General features: G+C 32.1%; 1 protein-coding gene across 3 annotated transcripts in view; it reads right to left on the reverse strand.

The window, feature by feature from the left end:
- Positions 1-22,061, reverse strand: part of LOC110506880 (fumarylacetoacetase) — a 39,038-nt gene that overhangs the window by 14,037 nt on the left and 2,940 nt on the right. For all 3 annotated transcript variants that reach the window (XR_016492332.1, XM_036963664.2, XM_090222871.1), the window contains exons 4-6: positions 21,401-21,450; positions 20,820-20,910; positions 158-255 (exon numbers count right to left, since the gene is read on the reverse strand). Coding sequence is in view for 2 of the 3 variants with exons in the window: in XM_036963664.2 (XP_036819559.2) it covers positions 158-255; positions 20,820-20,910; positions 21,401-21,450 (239 nt within the window). In the remaining variant the exon portion in view is untranslated. The remainder of the gene's footprint in view (positions 1-157; positions 256-20,819; positions 20,911-21,400; positions 21,451-22,061) is intronic.

Consider the following 22,061-nt stretch of genomic DNA (forward strand, 5'->3'; position numbering starts at 1 on the left):
AATGGAAGAGGAAGACCGTTAGTGAGGGACACAAAAACAAAGTGACACTGGTCTGAGAGGTTTTGTGTGTGTGTGTGTGTGTGTGTGTGTGTGTGTGTATTTCTCTTTGAATTCAGAGTCTGCTTTGATTTTCAGACTAGGCGGTGTGTTTCATTACATTGGTCGGGTCTCATCTGTCCAGAGGGTCTGCGTATGGGGGTCCCAGACACCACTATGGAAGAAGCCCTGCCATGATACCCCACGGGCAGCCTCAACCTGAGGGATACAATCAGTCAGTCAAACAAACATAATAATCATTTGGGGGGGGGGGTTATATTTGTCCTGTCACACATACGTGTTTTTTGCATATCCCAACTCCCCCAAAGACAGCCACAGGGAGTGTGATCACCATTGTCAAGAGCCCCTAGAGACATCGGGGTTAAGTGCCTTGCTCAAGGGCACAGGGACCAATTTTTTTCACCTTATCAGCTCCGGGATTGGAACCAGCAACCTTTTGGTTACTGGCCCAACACTCTAACCTTGAGGCTACCAATCAATTATTCAGCCAGCCAGCCAGCCAGTCCAATAAACAGGCAATTAGTCAGTCAGTCAGTTAGCCAGCCAGTCAATGCGTCAGTCATCCAGGCAGCCAGCCAGTCAAACAAACAGCTAGTCAATCAGTCAGGCAATGGTTCAGTTAATCAACCAATCAATCAGTTTGTTTATAACATTGTACAAATACAGAAATACGGATCCAGAGAGAGTAAGAAATGAAGAAAAATGGAAAGAGAGACAGAAAGAAGAGAGGTTCTACATAGAGGTTCCCAACCGTGACAAAGACAACAGCCATATGAACAGCAGCTGTGGTGTCTGAAGGATGGTGCAGTGTTGGACTACAGACTCACTGACTGACTGACTGGATGGTGCAGTGTTGGACTGCAGACTCACTGACTGACTGACTGGAAGGATGGTGCAGTGTTGGACTGCAGACTCACTGACTGACTGACTGGAAGGATGGTGCAGTTTGTGAAAGAACTGAAACCGCCCGAGCGCTCCAGTCAATTAGAGAAAACTAATTGTGTCCCTCACACATCATAGGTCACAGTACAGCACCAGGCCTTAGCACGTTTCTCTCTCTTTCTCCCTCTCTATCTTGTTCTCTCACTTTGAATTCTTATTTCATCCTTTCTCTTTTCTTATTTTTCCCTCTCCCGCTTATTCTCTCTTCTATCTCTCTTTTTATTTATCATTTATTTTTCTCACCGTGTCTCTCTCCAAAAACCACCAGGAGAGATAAAAACAACTCAAACAAGACAAGCTACACTGTTATCTGAGGAGTTTGACTTCTAGTGGATGGTTTTCAGAGAACCTGACCAATATGATTACTCTGTCTACATCTAATAATATGGTTAGTTAGTGAGTTACTCTGTCTACATCTAATAATATGGTTAGTTAGAGAGTTACTCTGTCTACATCTAATAATATGGTTAGTTAGTGAGTTACTCTGTCTACATCTAATAATATGGTTAGTTAGTTACTCTGTCTACATCTAATAATATGGTTAGTTAGTGAGTTACTCTGTCTACATCTAATAATATGGTTAGTTAGTTACTCTGTCTACATCTAATAATATGGTTAGTTAGTGAGTTACTCTGTCTACATCTAATAATATGGTTAGTTAATGAGTTACTCTGTCTACATCTAATAATATGGTTAGTTAGTGAGTTACTCTGTCTACATCTAATAATATGGTTAGTTAGTGAGTTACTCTGTCTACATCTAATAATATGGTTAGTTAGCGAGTTACTCTGTCTACATCTAATAATATGGTTAGTTAGTGAGTTACTCTGTCTACATCTAATAATATGGTTAGTTAGTGAGTTACTCTGTCTACATCTAATAATATGGTTACTCTGTCTACATCTAATAATATGGTTAGTTAGTGAGTTACTCTGTCTACATCTAATAATATGGTTAGTTAGTGAGTTACTCTGTCTACATCTAATAATATGGTTAGTTAGTGAGTTACTCTGTCTACATCTAATAATATGGTTAGTGAGTTACTCTGTCTACATCTAATAATATGGTTACTCTGTCTACATCTAATAATATGGTTAGTGAGTTACTCTGTCTACATCTAATAATATGGTTAGTTAGTGAGTTACTCTGTCTACATCTAATAATATGGTTAGTTAGTGAGTTACTCTGTCTACATCTAATAATATGGTTAGTTAGTGAGTTACTCTGTCTACATCTAATAATATGGTTAGTGAGTTACTCTGTCTACATCTAATAATATGGTTAGTTAGTGAGTTACTCTGTCTACATCTAATAATATGGTTAGTTAGTGAGTTACTCTGTCTACATCTAATAATATGGTTAGTTAGTTACTCTGTCTACATCTAATAATATGGTTAGTTAGTGAGTTACTCTGTCTACATCTAATAATATGGTTAGTTAGTGAGTTACTCTGTCTACATCTAATAATATGGTTAGTTAGTGAGTTACTCTGTCTACATCTAATAATATGGTTAGTTAGTGAGTTACTCTGTCTACATCTAATAATATGGTTAGTTAGTGAGTTACTCTGTCTACATCTAATAATATGGTTAGTTAGTGAGTTACTCTGTCTACATCTAATAATATGGTTAGTTAGTGAGTTACTCTATCTACATCTAATAATATGGTTAGTTAGTGAGTTACTCTGTCTACATCTAATAATATGGTTAGTTAGTGAGTTACTCTGTCTACATCTAATAATGTGGTTAGTTAGTGAGTTACTCTGTCTACATCTAATAATATGGTTAGTTAGTGAGTTACTCTGTCTACATCTAATAATATGGTTAGTTAGTGAGTTACTCTGTCTACATCTAATAATATGGTTAGTTAGAGAGTTACTCTGTCTATATCTAATAATATGGTTAGTTAGTTACTCTGTCTACATCTAATAATATGGTTAGTTAGTGAGTTACTCTGTCTATATCTAATAATATGGTTAGTTAGTGAGTTACTCTGTCTACATCTAATAATATGGTTAGTTAGTGAATTACTCTGTCTATATCTAATAATATGGTTAGTTAGTGAGTTACTCTGTCTACATCTAATAATATGGTTAGTTAGTGAGTTACTCTGTCTACATCTAATAATATGGTTAGTTAGAGAGTTACTCTGTCTACATCTAATAATATGGTTAGTTAGTGAGTTACTCTGTCTACATCTAATAATATGGTTAGTTAGTGAGTTACTCTGTCTACATCTAATAATATGGTTAGTTAGTTACTCTGTCTACATCTAATAATATGGTTAGTTAGTGAGTTACTCTGTCTACATCTAATAATATGGTTAGTTAGTGAGTTACTCTGTCTACATCTAATAATATGGTTAGTTAGTGAGTTACTCTGTCTACATCTAATAATATGGTTAGTTAGTGAGTTACTCTGTCTACATCTAATAATATGGTTAGTTAGTGAGTTACTCTGTCTACATCTAATAATATGGTTAGTTAGCGAGTTACTCTGTCTACATCTAATAATATGGTTAGTTAGTGAGTTACTCTGTCTACATCTAATAATATGGTTAGTTAGTGAGTTACTCTGTCTACATCTAATAATATGGTTAGTTAGTGAGTTACTCTGTCTACATCTAATAATATGGTTAGTTAGTGAGTTACTCTGTCTACATCTAATAATATGGTTAGTTAGTGAGTTACTCTGTCTACATCTAATAATATGGTTAGTTAGTGAGTTACTCTGTCTACATCTAATAATATGGTTAGTTAGTGAGTTACTCTATCTACATCTAATAATATGGTTAGTTAGTGAGTTACTCTGTCTACATCTAATAATATGGTTAGTTAGTGAGTTACTCTGTCTACATCTAATAATGTGGTTAGTTAGTGAGTTACTCTGTCTACATCTAATAATATGGTTAGTTAGTGAGTTACTCTGTCTACATCTAATAATATGGTTAGTTAGAGAGTTACTCTGTCTATATCTAATAATATGGTTAGTTAGTTACTCTGTCTACATCTAATAATATGGTTAGTTAGTGAGTTACTCTGTCTATATCTAATAATATGGTTAGTTAGTGAGTTACTCTGTCTACATCTAATAATATGGTTAGTTAGTGAGTTACTCTGTCTATATCTAATAATATGGTTAGTTAGTGAGTTACTCTGTCTACATCTAATAATATGGTTACTCTGTCTACATCTAATAATATGGTTAGTTAGTTACTCTGTCTACATCTAATAATATGGTTAGTTAGTGAGTTACTCTGTCTACATCTAATAATATGGTTAGTTAGTGAGTTACTCTGTCTACATCTAATAATATGGTTAGTTAGTGAGTTACTCTGTCTACATCTAATAATATGGTTAGTTAGTGAGTTACTCTGTCTACATCTAATAATATGGTTAGTTAGTGAGTTACTCTGTCTACATCTAATAATATGGTTAGTTAGAGAGTTACTCTGTCTATATCTAATAATATGGTTAGTTAGTTACTCTGTCTACATCTAATAATATGGTTAGTTAGTGAGTTACTCTGTCTATATCTAATAATATGGTTAGTTAGTGAGTTACTCTGTCTACATCTAATAATATGGTTAGTTAGTGAGTTACTCTGTCTATATCTAATAATATGGTTAGTTAGTGAGTTACTCTGTCTACATCTAATAATATGGTTACTCTGTCTACATCTAATAATATGGTTAGTTAGTTACTCTGTCTACATCTAATAATATGGTTAGTTAGTGAGTTACTCTGTCTACATCTAATAATATGGTTAGTTAGTGAGTTACTCTGTCTACATCTAATAATATGGTTAGTTAGTGAGTTACTCTGTCTACATCTAATAATATGGTTAGTTAGTGAGTTACTCTGTCTACATCTAATAATATGGTTAGTTAGCGAGTTACTCTGTCTACATCTAATAATATGGTTAGTTAGTGAGTTACTCTGTCTACATCTAATAATATGGTTAGTTAGTGAGTTACTCTGTCTACATCTAATAATATGGTTAGTTAGTGAGTTACTCTGTCTACATCTAATAATATGGTTACTCTGTCTACATCTAATAATATGGTTAGTGAGTTACTCTGTCTACATCTAATAATATGGTTAGTTAGTGAGTTACTCTGTCTACATCTAATAATATGGTTAGTTAGTGAGTTACTCTGTCTACATCTAATAATATGGTTAGTTAGTGAGTTACTCTGTCTACATCTAATAATATGGTTAGTTAGTGAGTTACTCTGTCTACATCTAATAATATGGTTAGTTAGTGAGTTACTCTGTCTACATCTAATAATATGGTTAGTTAGTGAGTTACTCTGTCTACATCTAATAATATGGTTAGTTAGTGAGTTACTCTATCTACATCTAATAATATGGTTAGTTAGTGAGTTACTCTGTCTACATCTAATAATATGGTTAGTTAGTGAGTTACTCTGTCTACATCTAATAATGTGGTTAGTTAGTGAGTTACTCTGTCTACATCTAATAATATGGTTAGTTAGTGAGTTACTCTGTCTACATCTAATAATATGGTTAGTTAGAGAGTTACTCTGTCTATATCTAATAATATGGTTAGTTAGTTACTCTGTCTACATCTAATAATGTGGTTAGTTAGTGAGTTACTCTGTCTACATCTAATAATATGGTTAGTTAGTGAGTTACTCTGTCTACATCTAATAATATGGTTAGTTAGAGAGTTACTCTGTCTATATCTAATAATATGGTTAGTTAGTTACTCTGTCTACATCTAATAATATGGTTAGTTAGTGAGTTACTCTGTCTATATCTAATAATATGGTTAGTTAGTGAGTTACTCTGTCTACATCTAATAATATGGTTACTCTGTCTACATCTAATAATATGGTTAGTTAGTTACTCTGTCTACATCTAATAATATGGTTAGTTAGTGAGTTACTCTGTCTACATCTAATAATATGGTTAGTTAGTGAGTTACTCTGTCTACATCTAATAATATGGTTAGTTAGTGAGTTACTCTGTCTACATCTAATAATATGGTTAGTTAGTGAGTTACTCTGTCTACATCTAATAATATGGTTAGTTAGTGAGTTACTCTGTCTACATCTAATAATATGGTTAGTTAGTGAGTTACTCTGTCTACATCTAATAATATGGTTAGTTAGTGAGTTACTCTGTCTACATCTAATAATATGGTTAGTTAGTGAGTTACTCTGTCTACATCTAATAATATGGTTAGTTAGCGAGTTACTCTGTCTACATCTAATAATATGGTTAGTTAGTTACTCTGTCTACATCTAATAATATGGTTAGTTAGTGAGTTACTCTGTCTACATCTAATAATATGGTTAGTTAGTTACTCTGTCTACATCTAATAATATGGTTAGTTAGTGAGTTACTCTGTCTACATCTAATAATATGGTTAGTTAGTGAGTTACTCTGTCTACATCTAATAATATGGTTAGTTAGTGAGTTACTCTGTCTACATCTAATAATATGGTTAGTTAGTGAGTTACTCGGTCTACATCTAATAATATGATTACTCTGTCTACATCTAATAATATGGTTAGTTAGTGAGTTACTCTGTCTACATCTAATAATATGGTTAGTTAGTGAGTTACTCTGTCTACATCTAATAATATGGTTAGTTAGTGAGTTACTCTGTCTACATCTAATAATATGGTTACTCTGTCTACATCTAATAATATGGTTAGTGAGTTACTCTGTCTACATCTAATAATATGGTTAGTTAGTGAGTTACTCTGTCTACATCTAATAATATGGTTAGTTAGTGAGTTACTCTGTCTACATCTAATAATATGGTTAGTTAGTGAGTTACTCTATCTACATCTAATAATATGGTTAGTTAGTGAGTTACTCTGTCTACATCTAATAATATGGTTAGTTAGTGAGTTACTCTGTCTACATCTAATAATGTGGTTAGTTAGTGAGTTACTCTGTCTACATCTAATAATATGGTTAGTTAGTGAGTTACTCTGTCTACATCTAATAATATGGTTAGTTAGCGAGTTACTCTGTCTATATCTAATAATATGGTTAGTTAGTTACTCTGTCTACATCTAATAATATGGTTAGTTAGTGAGTTACTCTGTCTATATCTAATAATATGGTTAGTTAGTGAGTTACTCTGTCTACATCTAATAATATGGTTAGTTAGTGAGTTACTCTGTCTATATCTAATAATATGGTTAGTTAGTGAGTTACTCTGTCTACATCTAATAATATGGTTACTCTGTCTACATCTAATAATATGGTTAGTTAGTTACTCTGTCTACATCTAATAATATGGTTAGTTAGTGAGTTACTCTGTCTACATCTAATAATATGGTTAGTTAGTGAGTTACTCTGTCTACATCTAATAATATGGTTAGTTAGTGAGTTACTCTGTCTACATCTAATAATATGGTTAGTTAGTGAGTTACTCTGTCTACATCTAATAATATGGTTAGTTAGTGAGTTACTCTGTCTACATCTAATAATATGGTTAGTTAGTGAGTTACTCTGTCTACATCTAATAATATGGTTAGTTAGTGAGTTACTCTGTCTACATCTAATAATATGGTTAGTTAGTGAGTTACTCTGTCTACATCTAATAATATGGTTAGTTAGCGAGTTACTCTGTCTACATCTAATAATATGGTTAGTTAGTGAGTTACTCTGTCTACATCTAATAATATGGTTAGTTAGTGAGTTACTCGGTCTACATCTAATAATATGGTTACTCTGTCTACATCTAATAATATGGTTAGTTAGTGAGTTACTCTGTCTACATCTAATAATATGGTTAGTTAGTGAGTTACTCTGTCTACATCTAATAATATGGTTAGTTAGTGAGTTACTCTGTCTACATCTAATAATATGGTTAGTTAGTGAGTTACTCTGTCTACATCTAATAATATGGTTAGTGAGTTACTCTGTCTACATCTAATAATATGGTTAGTTAGTGAGTTACTCTGTCTACATCTAATAATATGGTTAGTTAGTGAGTTACTCTGTCTACATCTAATAATATGGTTAGTTAGTGAGTTACTCTGTCTACATCTAATAATATGGTTAGTTAGTGAGTTAATCTGTCTACATCTAATAATATGGTTAGTTAGTGAGTTACTCTGTCTACATCTAATAATATGGTTAGTTAGTGAGTTACTCTGTCTACATCTAATAATATGGTTAGTTAGTGAGTTACTCTGTCTACATCTAATAATATGGTTAGTTAGAGAGTTACTCTGTCTATATCTAATAATATGGTTAGTTAGTTACTCTGTCTACATCTAATAATATGGTTAGTTAGTGAGTTACTCTGTCTATATCTAATAATATGGTTAGTTAGTGAGTTACTCTGTCTACATCTAATAATATGGTTAGTTAGTGAGTTACTCTGTCTACATCTAATAATATGGTTAGTTAGTGAGTTACTCTGTCTACATCTAATAATATGGTTAGTTAGTGAGTTACTCTGTCTACATCTAATAATATGGTTAGTTAGTGAGTTACTCTGTCTACATCTAATAATATGGTTAGTTAGCGAGTTACTCTGTCTACATCTAATATAATATGGTTAGTTAGTGAGTTACTCTGTCTACATCTAATAATATGGTTAGTTAGTGAGTTACTCTGTCTACATCTAATAATATGGTTAGTTAGTGAGTTACTCTGTCTACATCTAATAATATGGTTAGTTAGTGAGTTACTCTGTCTACATCTAATAATATGGTTACTCTGTCTACATCTAATAATATGGTTAGTTAGTGAGTTACTCTGTCTACATCTAATAATATGGTTAGTTAGTGAGTTACTCTGTCTACATCTAATAATATGGTTAGTTAGTGAGTTACTCTGTCTACATCTAATAATATGGTTAGTTAGTGAGTTACTCTGTCTACATCTAATAATATGGTTACTCTGTCTACATCTAATAATATGGTTAGTTAGTGAGTTACTCTGTCTACATCTAATAATATGGTTAGTTAGTGAGTTACTCTGTCTACATCTAATAATATGGTTAGTTAGTGAGTTACTCTGTCTACATCTAATAATATGGTTAGTTAGTGAGTTACTCTGTCTACATCTAATAATATGGTTAGTTAGTGAGTTACTCTGTCTACATCTAATAATATGGTTAGTTAGTGAGTTACTCTGTCTACATCTAATAATATGGTTAGTTAGTGAGTTACTCTGTCTACATCTAATAATATGGTTACTCTGTCTACATCTAATAATATGGTTAGTGAGTTACTCTGTCTACATCTAATAATATGGTTAGTTAGTGAGTTACTCTGTCTACATCTAATAATATGGTTAGTTAGTGAGTTACTCTGTCTACATCTAATAATATGGTTAGTTAGTGAGTTACTCTATCTACATCTAATAATATGGTTAGTTAGTGAGTTACTCTGTCTACATCTAATAATATGGTTAGTTAGTGAGTTACTCTGTCTACATCTAATAATGTGGTTAGTTAGTGAGTTACTCTGTCTACATCTAATAATATGGTTAGTTAGTGAGTTACTCTGTCTACATCTAATAATATGGTTAGTTAGCGAGTTACTCTGTCTATATCTAATAATATGGTTAGTTAGTTACTCTGTCTACATCTAATAATATGGTTAGTTAGTGAGTTACTCTGTCTATATCTAATAATATGGTTAGTTAGTGAGTTACTCTGTCTACATCTAATAATATGGTTAGTTAGTGAGTTACTCTGTCTATATCTAATAATATGGTTAGTTAGTGAGTTACTCTGTCTACATCTAATAATATGGTTACTCTGTCTACATCTAATAATATGGTTAGTTAGTTACTCTGTCTACATCTAATAATATGGTTAGTTAGTGAGTTACTCTGTCTACATCTAATAATATGGTTAGTTAGTGAGTTACTCTGTCTACATCTAATAATATGGTTAGTTAGTGAGTTACTCTGTCTACATCTAATAATATGGTTAGTTAGTGAGTTACTCTGTCTACATCTAATAATATGGTTAGTTAGTGAGTTACTCTGTCTACATCTAATAATATGGTTAGTTAGTGAGTTACTCTGTCTACATCTAATAATATGGTTAGTTAGTGAGTTACTCTGTCTACATCTAATAATATGGTTAGTTAGTGAGTTACTCTGTCTACATCTAATAATATGGTTAGTTAGCGAGTTACTCTGTCTACATCTAATAATATGGTTAGTTAGTGAGTTACTCTGTCTACATCTAATAATATGGTTAGTTAGTGAGTTACTCGGTCTACATCTAATAATATGGTTACTCTGTCTACATCTAATAATATGGTTAGTTAGTGAGTTACTCTGTCTACATCTAATAATATGGTTAGTTAGTGAGTTACTCTGTCTACATCTAATAATATGGTTAGTTAGTGAGTTACTCTGTCTACATCTAATAATATGGTTAGTTAGTGAGTTACTCTGTCTACATCTAATAATATGGTTAGTGAGTTACTCTGTCTACATCTAATAATATGGTTAGTTAGTGAGTTACTCTGTCTACATCTAATAATATGGTTAGTTAGTGAGTTACTCTGTCTACATCTAATAATATGGTTAGTTAGTGAGTTACTCTGTCTACATCTAATAATATGGTTAGTTAGTGAGTTAATCTGTCTACATCTAATAATATGGTTAGTTAGTGAGTTACTCTGTCTACATCTAATAATATGGTTAGTTAGTGAGTTACTCTGTCTACATCTAATAATATGGTTAGTTAGTGAGTTACTCTGTCTACATCTAATAATATGGTTAGTTAGAGAGTTACTCTGTCTATATCTAATAATATGGTTAGTTAGTTACTCTGTCTACATCTAATAATATGGTTAGTTAGTGAGTTACTCTGTCTATATCTAATAATATGGTTAGTTAGTGAGTTACTCTGTCTACATCTAATAATATGGTTAGTTAGTGAGTTACTCTGTCTACATCTAATAATATGGTTAGTTAGTGAGTTACTCTGTCTACATCTAATAATATGGTTAGTTAGTGAGTTACTCTGTCTACATCTAATAATATGGTTAGTTAGTGAGTTACTCTGTCTACATCTAATAATATGGTTAGTTAGCGAGTTACTCTGTCTACATCTAATATAATATGGTTAGTTAGTGAGTTACTCTGTCTACATCTAATAATATGGTTAGTTAGTGAGTTACTCTGTCTACATCTAATAATATGGTTAGTTAGTGAGTTACTCTGTCTACATCTAATAATATGGTTAGTTAGTGAGTTACTCTGTCTACATCTAATAATATGGTTACTCTGTCTACATCTAATAATATGGTTAGTTAGTGAGTTACTCTGTCTACATCTAATAATATGGTTAGTTAGTGAGTTACTCTGTCTACATCTAATAATATGGTTAGTTAGTGAGTTACTCTGTCTACATCTAATAATATGGTTAGTTAGTGAGTTACTCTGTCTACATCTAATAATATGGTTACTCTGTCTACATCTAATAATATGGTTAGTTAGTGAGTTACTCTGTCTACATCTAATAATATGGTTAGTTAGTGAGTTACTCTGTCTACATCTAATAATATGGTTAGTTAGTGAGTTACTCTGTCTACATCTAATAATATGGTTAGTTAGTGAGTTACTCTGTCTACATCTAATAATATGGTTAGTTAGTGAGTTACTCTGTCTACATCTAATAATATGGTTAGTTAGTGAGTTACTCTGTCTACATCTAATAATATGGTTAGTTAGTGAGTTACTCTGTCTACATCTAATAATATGGTTAGTTAGAGAGTTACTCTGTCTATATCTAATAATATGGTTAGTTAGTTACTGTCTACATCTAATAATATGGTTAGTTAGTGAGTTACTCTGTCTACATCTAATAATATGGTTAGTTAGTGAGTTACTCTGTCTACATCTAATAATATGGTTAGTTAGTGAGTTACTCTGTCTACATCTAATAATATGGTTAGTTAGTGAGTTACTCGGTCTACATCTAATAATATGGTTACTCTGTCTACATCTAATAATATGGTTAGTGAGTTACTCTGTCTACATCTAATAATATGGTTAGTTAGTGAGTTACTCTGTCTACATCTAATAATATGGTTAGTTAGTGAGTTACTCTGTCTACATCTAATAATATGGTTACTCTGTCTACATCTAATAATATGGTTAGTGAGTTACTCTGTCTACATCTAATAATATGGTTAGTTAGTGAGTTACTCTGTCTACATCTAATAATATGGTTAGTTAGTGAGTTACTCTGTCTACATCTAATAATATGGTTAGTTAGTGAGTTACTCTGTCTACATCTAATAATATGGTTAGTTAGTGAGTTACTCTGTCTACATCTAATAATATGGTTAGTTAGAGAGTTACTCTGTCTATATCTAATAATATGGTTAGTTAGTTACTCTGTCTACATCTAATAATATGGTTAGTTAGTGAGTTACTCTGTCTACATCTAATAATATGGTTAGTTAGTGAGTTACTCTGTCTACATCTAATAATATGGTTAGTTAGTGAGTTACTCTGTCTACATCTAATAATATGGTTAGTTAGTGAGTTACTCTGTCTACATCTAATAATATGGTTAGTTAGTGAGTTACTCTGTCTACATCTAATAATATTGTTAGTTAGTGAGTTACTCTGTCTACATCTAATAATATGGTTAGTTAGTGAGTTACTCTGTCTACATCTAATAATATGATTAGTTAGTGAGTTACTCTGTCTACATCTAATAATATGGTTACTCTGTCTACATCTAATAATATGGTTAGTGAGTTACTCTGTCTACATCTAATAATATGGTTAGTTAGTGAGTTACTCTGTCTACATCTAATAATATGGTTAGTTAGTGAGTTACTCTGTCTACATCTAATAATATGGTTACTCTGTCTACATCTAATAATATGGTTAGTGAGTTACTCTGTCTACATCTAATAATATGGTTAGTTAGTGAGTTACTCTGTCTACATCTAATAATATGGTTAGTTAGTGAGTTACTCTGTCTACATCTAATAATATGGTTAGTTAGTGAGTTACTCTGTCTACATCTAATAATATGGTTAGTTAGTGAGTTACTCTGTCTACATCTAATAATATGGTTAGTTAGAGAGTTACTCTGTCTATATCTAATAATATGGTTAGTTAGTTACTCTGTCTACATCTAATAATATGGTTAGTTAGTGAGTTACTCTGTCTACATCTAATAATATGGTTACTCTGTCTACATCTAATAATATGGTTAGTGAGTTACTCTGTCTACATCTAATAATATGGTTAGTTAGTGAGTTACTCTGTCTACATCTAATAATATGGTTAGTTAGTGAGTTACTCTGTCTACATCTAATAATATGGTTAGTTAGTGAGTTACTCTATCTACATCTAATAATATGGTTAGTTAGTGAGTTACTCTGTCTACATCTAATAATATGGTTAGTTAGTGAGTTACTCTGTCTACATCTAATAATGTGGTTAGTTAGTGAGTTACTCTGTCTACATCTAATAATATGGTTAGTTAGTGAGTTACTCTGTCTACATCTAATAATATGGTTAGTTAGCGAGTTACTCTGTCTATATCTAATAATATGGTTAGTTAGTTACTCTGTCTACATCTAATAATATGGTTAGTTAGTGAGTTACTCTGTCTATATCTAATAATATGGTTAGTTAGTGAGTTACTCTGTCTACATCTAATAATATGGTTAGTTAGTGAGTTACTCTGTCTATATCTAATAATATGGTTAGTTAGTGAGTTACTCTGTCTACATCTAATAATATGGTTACTCTGTCTACATCTAATAATATGGTTAGTTAGTTACTCTGTCTACATCTAATAATATGGTTAGTTAGTGAGTTACTCTGTCTACATCTAATAATATGGTTAGTTAGTGAGTTACTCTGTCTACATCTAATAATATGGTTAGTTAGTGAGTTACTCTGTCTACATCTAATAATATGGTTAGTTAGTGAGTTACTCTGTCTACATCTAATAATATGGTTAGTTAGTGAGTTACTCTGTCTACATCTAATAATATGGTTAGTTAGTGAGTTACTCTGTCTACATCTAATAATATGGTTAGTTAGTGAGTTACTCTGTCTACATCTAATAATATGGTTAGTTAGTGAGTTACTCTGTCTACATCTAATAATATGGTTAGTTAGTGAGTTACTCTGTCTACATCTAATAATATGGTTAGTGAGTTACTCTGTCTACATCTAATAATATGGTTAGTTAGTGAGTTACTCTGTCTACATCTAATAATATGGTTAGTTAGTGAGTTACTCTGTCTACATCTAATAATATGGTTAGTTAGTGAGTTACTCTGTCTACATCTAATAATATGGTTAGTTAGTGAGTTAATCTGTCTACATCTAATAATATGGTTAGTTAGTGAGTTACTCTGTCTACATCTAATAATATGGTTAGTTAGTGAGTTACTCTGTCTACATCTAATAATATGGTTAGTTAGTGAGTTACTCTGTCTACATCTAATAATATGGTTAGTTAGAGAGTTACTCTGTCTATATCTAATAATATGGTTAGTTAGTTACTCTGTCTACATCTAATAATATGGTTAGTTAGTGAGTTACTCTGTCTACATCTAATAATATGGTTAGTTAGTGAGTTACTCTGTCTACATCTAATAATATGGTTAGTTAGTGAGTTACTCTGTCTACATCTAATAATATGGTTAGTTAGTGAGTTACTCTGTCTACATCTAATAATATGGTTAGTTAGTGAGTTACTCTGTCTACATCTAATAATATTGTTAGTTAGTGAGTTACTCTGTCTACATCTAATAATATGGTTAGTTAGTGAGTTACTCTGTCTACATCTAATAATATGATTAGTTAGTGAGTTACTCTGTCTACATCTAATAATATGGTTACTCTGTCTACATCTAATAATATGGTTAGTGAGTTACTCTGTCTACATCTAATAATATGGTTAGTTAGTGAGTTACTCTGTCTACATCTAATAATATGGTTAGTTAGTGAGTTACTCTGTCTACATCTAATAATATGGTTACTCTGTCTACATCTAATAATATGGTTAGTGAGTTACTCTGTCTACATCTAATAATATGGTTAGTTAGTGAGTTACTCTGTCTACATCTAATAATATGGTTAGTTAGTGAGTTACTCTGTCTACATCTAATAATATGGTTAGTTAGTGAGTTACTCTGTCTACATCTAATAATATGGTTAGTTAGTGAGTTACTCTGTCTACATCTAATAATATGGTTAGTTAGAGAGTTACTCTGTCTATATCTAATAATATGGTTAGTTAGTTACTCTGTCTACATCTAATAATATGGTTAGTTAGTGAGTTACTCTGTCTACATCTAATAATATGGTTACTCTGTCTACATCTAATAATATGGTTAGTGAGTTACTCTGTCTACATCTAATAATATGGTTAGTTAGTGAGTTACTCTGTCTACATCTAATAATATGGTTAGTTAGTGAGTTACTCTGTCTACATCTAATAATATGGTTAGTTAGTGAGTTACTCTATCTACATCTAATAATATGGTTAGTTAGTGAGTTACTCTGTCTACATCTAATAATATGGTTAGTTAGTGAGTTACTCTGTCTACATCTAATAATGTGGTTAGTTAGTGAGTTACTCTGTCTACATCTAATAATATGGTTAGTTAGTGAGTTACTCTGTCTACATCTAATAATATGGTTAGTTAGCGAGTTACTCTGTCTATATCTAATAATATGGTTAGTTAGTTACTCTGTCTACATCTAATAATATGGTTAGTTAGTGAGTTACTCTGTCTATATCTAATAATATGGTTAGTTAGTGAGTTACTCTGTCTACATCTAATAATATGGTTAGTTAGTGAGTTACTCTGTCTATATCTAATAATATGGTTAGTTAGTGAGTTACTCTGTCTACATCTAATAATATGGTTACTCTGTCTACATCTAATAATATGGTTAGTTAGTTACTCTGTCTACATCTAATAATATGGTTAGTTAGTGAGTTACTCTGTCTACATCTAATAATATGGTTAGTTAGTGAGTTACTCTGTCTACATCTAATAATATGGTTAGTTAGTGAGTTACTCTGTCTACATCTAATAATATGGTTAGTTAGTGAGTTACTCTGTCTACATCTAATAATATGGTTAGTTAGTGAGTTACTCTGTCTACATCTAATAATATGGTTAGTTAGTGAGTTACTCTGTCTACATCTAATAATATGGTTAGTTAGTGAGTTACTCTGTCTACATCTAATAATATGGTTAGTTAGTGAGTTACTCTGTCTACATCTAATAATATGGTTAGTTAGTGAGTTACTCTGTCTACATCTAATAATATGGTTAGTTAGTGAGTTACTCGGTCTACATCTAATAATATGGTTACTCTGTCTACATCTAATAATATGGTTAGTTAGTGAGTTACTCTGTCTACATCTAATAATATGGTTAGTTAGTGAGTTACTCTGTCTACATCTAATAATATGGTTAGTTAGTGAGTTACTCTGTCTACATCTAATAATATGGTTAGTTAGTGAGTTACTCTGTCTACATCTAATAATATGGTTAGTGAGTTACTCTGTCTACATCTAATAATATGGTTAGTTAGTGAGTTACTCTGTCTACATCTAATAATATGGTTAGTTAGTGAGTTACTCTGTCTACATCTAATAATATGGTTAGTTAGTGAGTTACTCTGTCTACATCTAATAATATGGTTAGTTAGTGAGTTAATCTGTCTACATCTAATAATATGGTTAGTTAGTGAGTTACTCTGTCTACATCTAATAATATGGTTAGTTAGTGAGTTACTCTGTCTACATCTAATAATATGGTTAGTTAGTGAGTTACTCTGTCTACATCTAATAATATGGTTAGTTAGAGAGTTACTCTGTCTATATCTAATAATATGGTTAGTTAGTTACTCTGTCTACATCTAATAATATGGTTAGTTAGTGAGTTACTCTGTCTATATCTAATAATATGGTTAGTTAGTGAGTTACTCTGTCTACATCTAATAATATGGTTAGTTAGTGAGTTACTCTGTCTACATCTAATAATATGGTTAGTTAGTGAGTTACTCTGTCTACATCTAATAATATGGTTAGTTAGTGAGTTACTCTGTCTACATCTAATAATATGGTTAGTTAGTGAGTTACTCTGTCTACATCTAATAATATGGTTAGTTAGCGAGTTACTCTGTCTACATCTAATAATATGGTTAGTTAGTGAGTTACTCTGTCTACATCTAATAATATGGTTAGTTAGTGAGTTACTCTGTCTACATCTAATAATATGGTTAGTTAGTGAGTTACTCTGTCTACATCTAATAATATGGTTAGTTAGTGAGTTACTCTGTCTACATCTAATAATATGGTTACTCTGTCTACATCTAATAATATGGTTAGTTAGTGAGTTACTCTGTCTACATCTAATAATATGGTTAGTTAGTGAGTTACTCTGTCTACATCTAATAATATGGTTAGTTAGTGAGTTACTCTGTCTACATCTAATAATATGGTTAGTTAGTGAGTTACTCTGTCTACATCTAATAATATGGTTACTCTGTCTACATCTAATAATATGGTTAGTTAGTGAGTTACTCTGTCTACATCTAATAATATGGTTAGTTAGTGAGTTACTCTGTCTACATCTAATAATATGGTTAGTTAGTGAGTTACTCTGTCTACATCTAATAATATGGTTAGTTAGTGAGTTACTCTGTCTACATCTAATAATATGGTTAGTTAGTGAGTTACTCTGTCTACATCTAATAATATGGTTAGTTAGTGAGTTACTCTGTCTACATCTAATAATATGGTTAGTTAGTGAGTTACTCTGTCTACATCTAATAATATGGTTAGTTAGTGAGTTACTCTGTCTACATCTAATAATATGGTTAGTTAGAGAGTTACTCTGTCTATATCTAATAATATGGTTAGTTAGTTACTGTCTACATCTAATAATATGGTTAGTTAGTGAGTTACTCTGTCTACATCTAATAATATGGTTAGTTAGTGAGTTACTCTGTCTACATCTAATAATATGGTTAGTTAGTGAGTTACTCTGTCTACATCTAATAATATGGTTAGTTAGTGAGTTACTCGGTCTACATCTAATAATATGGTTACTCTGTCTACATCTAATAATATGGTTAGTGAGTTACTCTGTCTACATCTAATAATATGGTTAGTTAGTGAGTTACTCTGTCTACATCTAATAATATGGTTAGTTAGTGAGTTACTCTGTCTACATCTAATAATATGGTTACTCTGTCTACATCTAATAATATGGTTAGTGAGTTACTCTGTCTACATCTAATAATATGGTTAGTTAGTGAGTTACTCTGTCTACATCTAATAATATGGTTAGTTAGTGAGTTACTCTGTCTACATCTAATAATATGGTTAGTTAGTGAGTTACTCTGTCTACATCTAATAATATGGTTAGTTAGTGAGTTACTCTGTCTACATCTAATAATATGGTTAGTTAGAGAGTTACTCTGTCTATATCTAATAATATGGTTAGTTAGTTACTCTGTCTACATCTAATAATATGGTTAGTTAGTGAGTTACTCTGTCTACATCTAATAATATGGTTAGTTAGTGAGTTACTCTGTCTACATCTAATAATATGGTTAGTTAGTGAGTTACTCTGTCTACATCTAATAATATGGTTAGTTAGTGAGTTACTCTGTCTACATCTAATAATATGGTTAGTTAGTGAGTTACTCTGTCTACATCTAATAATATTGTTAGTTAGTGAGTTACTCTGTCTACATCTAATAATATGGTTAGTTAGTGAGTTACTCTGTCTACATCTAATAATATGATTAGTTAGTGAGTTACTCTGTCTACATCTAATAATATGGTTACTCTGTCTACATCTAATAATATGGTTAGTGAGTTACTCTGTCTACATCTAATAATATGGTTAGTTAGTGAGTTACTCTGTCTACATCTAATAATATGGTTAGTTAGTGAGTTACTCTGTCTACATCTAATAATATGGTTAGTTAGTGAGTTACTCTGTCTACATCTAATAATATGGTTAGTTAGTGAGTTACTCTGTCTACATCTAATAATATGGTTAGTTAGAGAGTTACTCTGTCTATATCTAATAATATGGTTAGTTAGTTACTCTGTCTACATCTAATAATATGGTTAGTTAGTGAGTTACTCTGTCTACATCTAATAATATGGTTAGTTAGTGAGTTACTCTGTCTACATCTAATAATATGGTTAGTTAGTGAGTTACTCTGTCTACATCTAATAATATGGTTAGTTAGTGAGTTACTCTGTCTACATCTAATAATATGGTTAGTTAGTGAGTTACTCTGTCTACATCTAATAATATTGTTAGTTAGTGAGTTACTCTGTCTACATCTAATAATATGGTTAGTTAGTGAGTTACTCTGTCTACATCTAATAATATGATTAGTTAGTGAGTTACTCTGTCTACATCTAATAATATGGTTAGTTAGTGAGTTACTCTGTCTACATCTAATAATATGGTTAGTTAGCGAGTTACTCTGTCTACATCTAATAATATGGTTAGTTAGTGAGTTACTCTGTCTACATCTAATAATATGGTTAGTGAGTTACTCTGTCTACATCTAATAATATGGTTAGTTAGAGAGTTACTCTGTCTATATCTAATAATATGGTTAGTTAGAGAGTTACTCTGTCTATATCTAATAATATGGTTAGTTAGTTACTCTGTCTACATCTAATAATATGGTTAGTTAGTGAGTTACTCTGTCTACATCTAATAATATGGTTAGTTAGTGAGTTACTCTGTCTACATCTAATAATATGGTTAGTTAGTGAGTTACTCTGTCTACATCTAATAATATGGTTAGTGAGTTACTCTGTCTACATCTAATAATATGATTAGTTAGTGAGTTACTCTGTCTATATCTAATAATATGGTTAGTTAGTGAGTTACTCTGTCTACATCTAATAATATGGTTAGTTAGTATGTGGGGAATGAAAACAGATATATACACTGAGTGAACAAAACATTAAGAACACCTTTCTAATACTGAGTTGCAACCCCCCTCCTCAATTCGTCGGAGCATGGACTACAAGATGTCAGAAGCGTTCCACAGGGATGCTGTCCCATGTTGACTCCAATGCTTCCCACAGTTGTGTCAAGTTGGCTGGATGTCCTTTGTGTGGTGGACCATTCTTGACACACACAGGAAACTGTTGAGTGTGTAAAACCCAGCAGAGTTGCAGTTCACGACAAAAACCGGTATGCCTGGCACCTACTACCATACCCCGTTCAAATGCACTTCAATCTTTTGTCTTGCCCATTCATCCTCTGCACACATACACTATCTATGTTTCAATTGTCTCAATGATTAAATTATTATTTAACCTGTCTCCTCCCCTTCATCTACACTGATTGAAGTGGATTTAACAAGTGACATCAATAAGGGATCATATCTTTCACCTGGATAGTCTGTCACAGAAAGAGCAGATGTTCTTAATGTTTTGTCCACTCAGTGTAGTTGTGGAACAGGGAACCCTACAGGGAACCCTATTCCCTTTGTAGTTTACTACTTTGACAAGAGCTATTTGGGCCGAGTGGCGCAGCAGTTTAAGGCACTGCATCTCAGTGCTAGAGGCATCACTACAGACCCTGGTTCGATTCCAGGCTGCTTCACAACCGGCCGTGATTGGGAGTCCCATAGGGCGGCGCACAATTGTCACAGCGTCGTTAGGGTTTGGTAGTACGTCATCGTAAATAACAATTTGTTCTTAACTGACTTGCCTAGTTAAGTAAAGGTTACAAATAAAAAAAGTTGTGCACTATAAAGGGAATAGGATGCCATTTGGGACACAGATGAAGTGTTGGTTGTCATATCATACCAGTTGGGCATCAGGGCATTCTCCTTCCCTCGGAACATAATGCCAACATTGGTGGCATGGTCCCTGGATGAGTAGAAGTCAGTGTAGTCACCTGTGTGTGGTTATATATAGATGCATGTTTGTGTGTGTGATAGAGAAAGAGGGCAATTAAGTGACACTGTTAAATATGTACAGTGAACCAATGATCAGCCTTCAGAACCTTTTATATCAACATTTAGCTAGCAAACAAATCTCACAGTCACTAGTAAAGTTCTATTGGTTAACAGCGCCCCCTCTTGTTCAAGCATTATACAAACACCTCAATTGCATTGTCTTGACTCCTCGCGTCCTATCAACTTGCTTCCTTCTCAAAAACATTGGATGATCCTCTCATCTGATACAGGGTCAGATTTTGTTTAATACCACAGAGTTAAAGTTAGCAATGGCAGAGCCATAAATCTGATCCTAGATCTATGCTTAGGGACAATTGTAGGACACATCAAGCTCAGTGAAGAGACAGGAGGAGTGAAATATTGGGTGCATGTCAATAGTCTAAAGTGGCTTCCTCTCCTTGCCTCTTGTCCTACTGTTAAACAACTCACCTATCTCAGCAGGCAGATGCATCGTGGCTGAACTCTTATGGAAGAACGCTCTGAGACATAAACACACACACACACATTACAGAAAAGTAAACATGCTACAAACCATGATAGAAAATTAAAGGATAAGGGAATACAAGAACATAATATGATTTTGATTGCAGCCAAAAACCATATCCTAAACAATTAATATAATAATTCAATATATTTGACATGAACTGTTGAAGTGTTATAGAAGTACTATAAAAGTGATATAGAAATTATAAATTATATAAGTGTTATTGAATATAAAAGTGTTATTAATATAGAAGTGCCATAAATTATAGAAGTGTTATTGAATATAAAGTGTTATTGAATATAGCAGTGCTATAAAGTATAGAAGTGCTATAAAGTATAGAAGTGCTATAGAGTATAGAAGTGTTATAGAATATAGAAGTGTTATAGAATATAGAAGTGTTATAGAATATAGAAGTGTTATAGAATATAGAAGTGTTATAGAGTATAGCAGTGCTATAAAGTATAGAAGTGCTATTGAGTATAGAAGTGCTATAGAGTATAGAAGTGTTATAGAATATAGAAGTGTTATAGAATATAGAAGTGTTATAGAGTATAGAAGTGTTATAGAGTATAGCAGTGTTATAGAGTATAGCAGTGCTATAAAGTA

The sequence above is a fragment of the Oncorhynchus mykiss genome, chromosome 26 (genome assembly GCF_057628025.1).
Source record: "Oncorhynchus mykiss isolate SJ-2025 chromosome 26, ASM5762802v1, whole genome shotgun sequence".
Taxonomy (NCBI): Eukaryota; Metazoa; Chordata; class Actinopteri; order Salmoniformes; family Salmonidae; genus Oncorhynchus; species Oncorhynchus mykiss.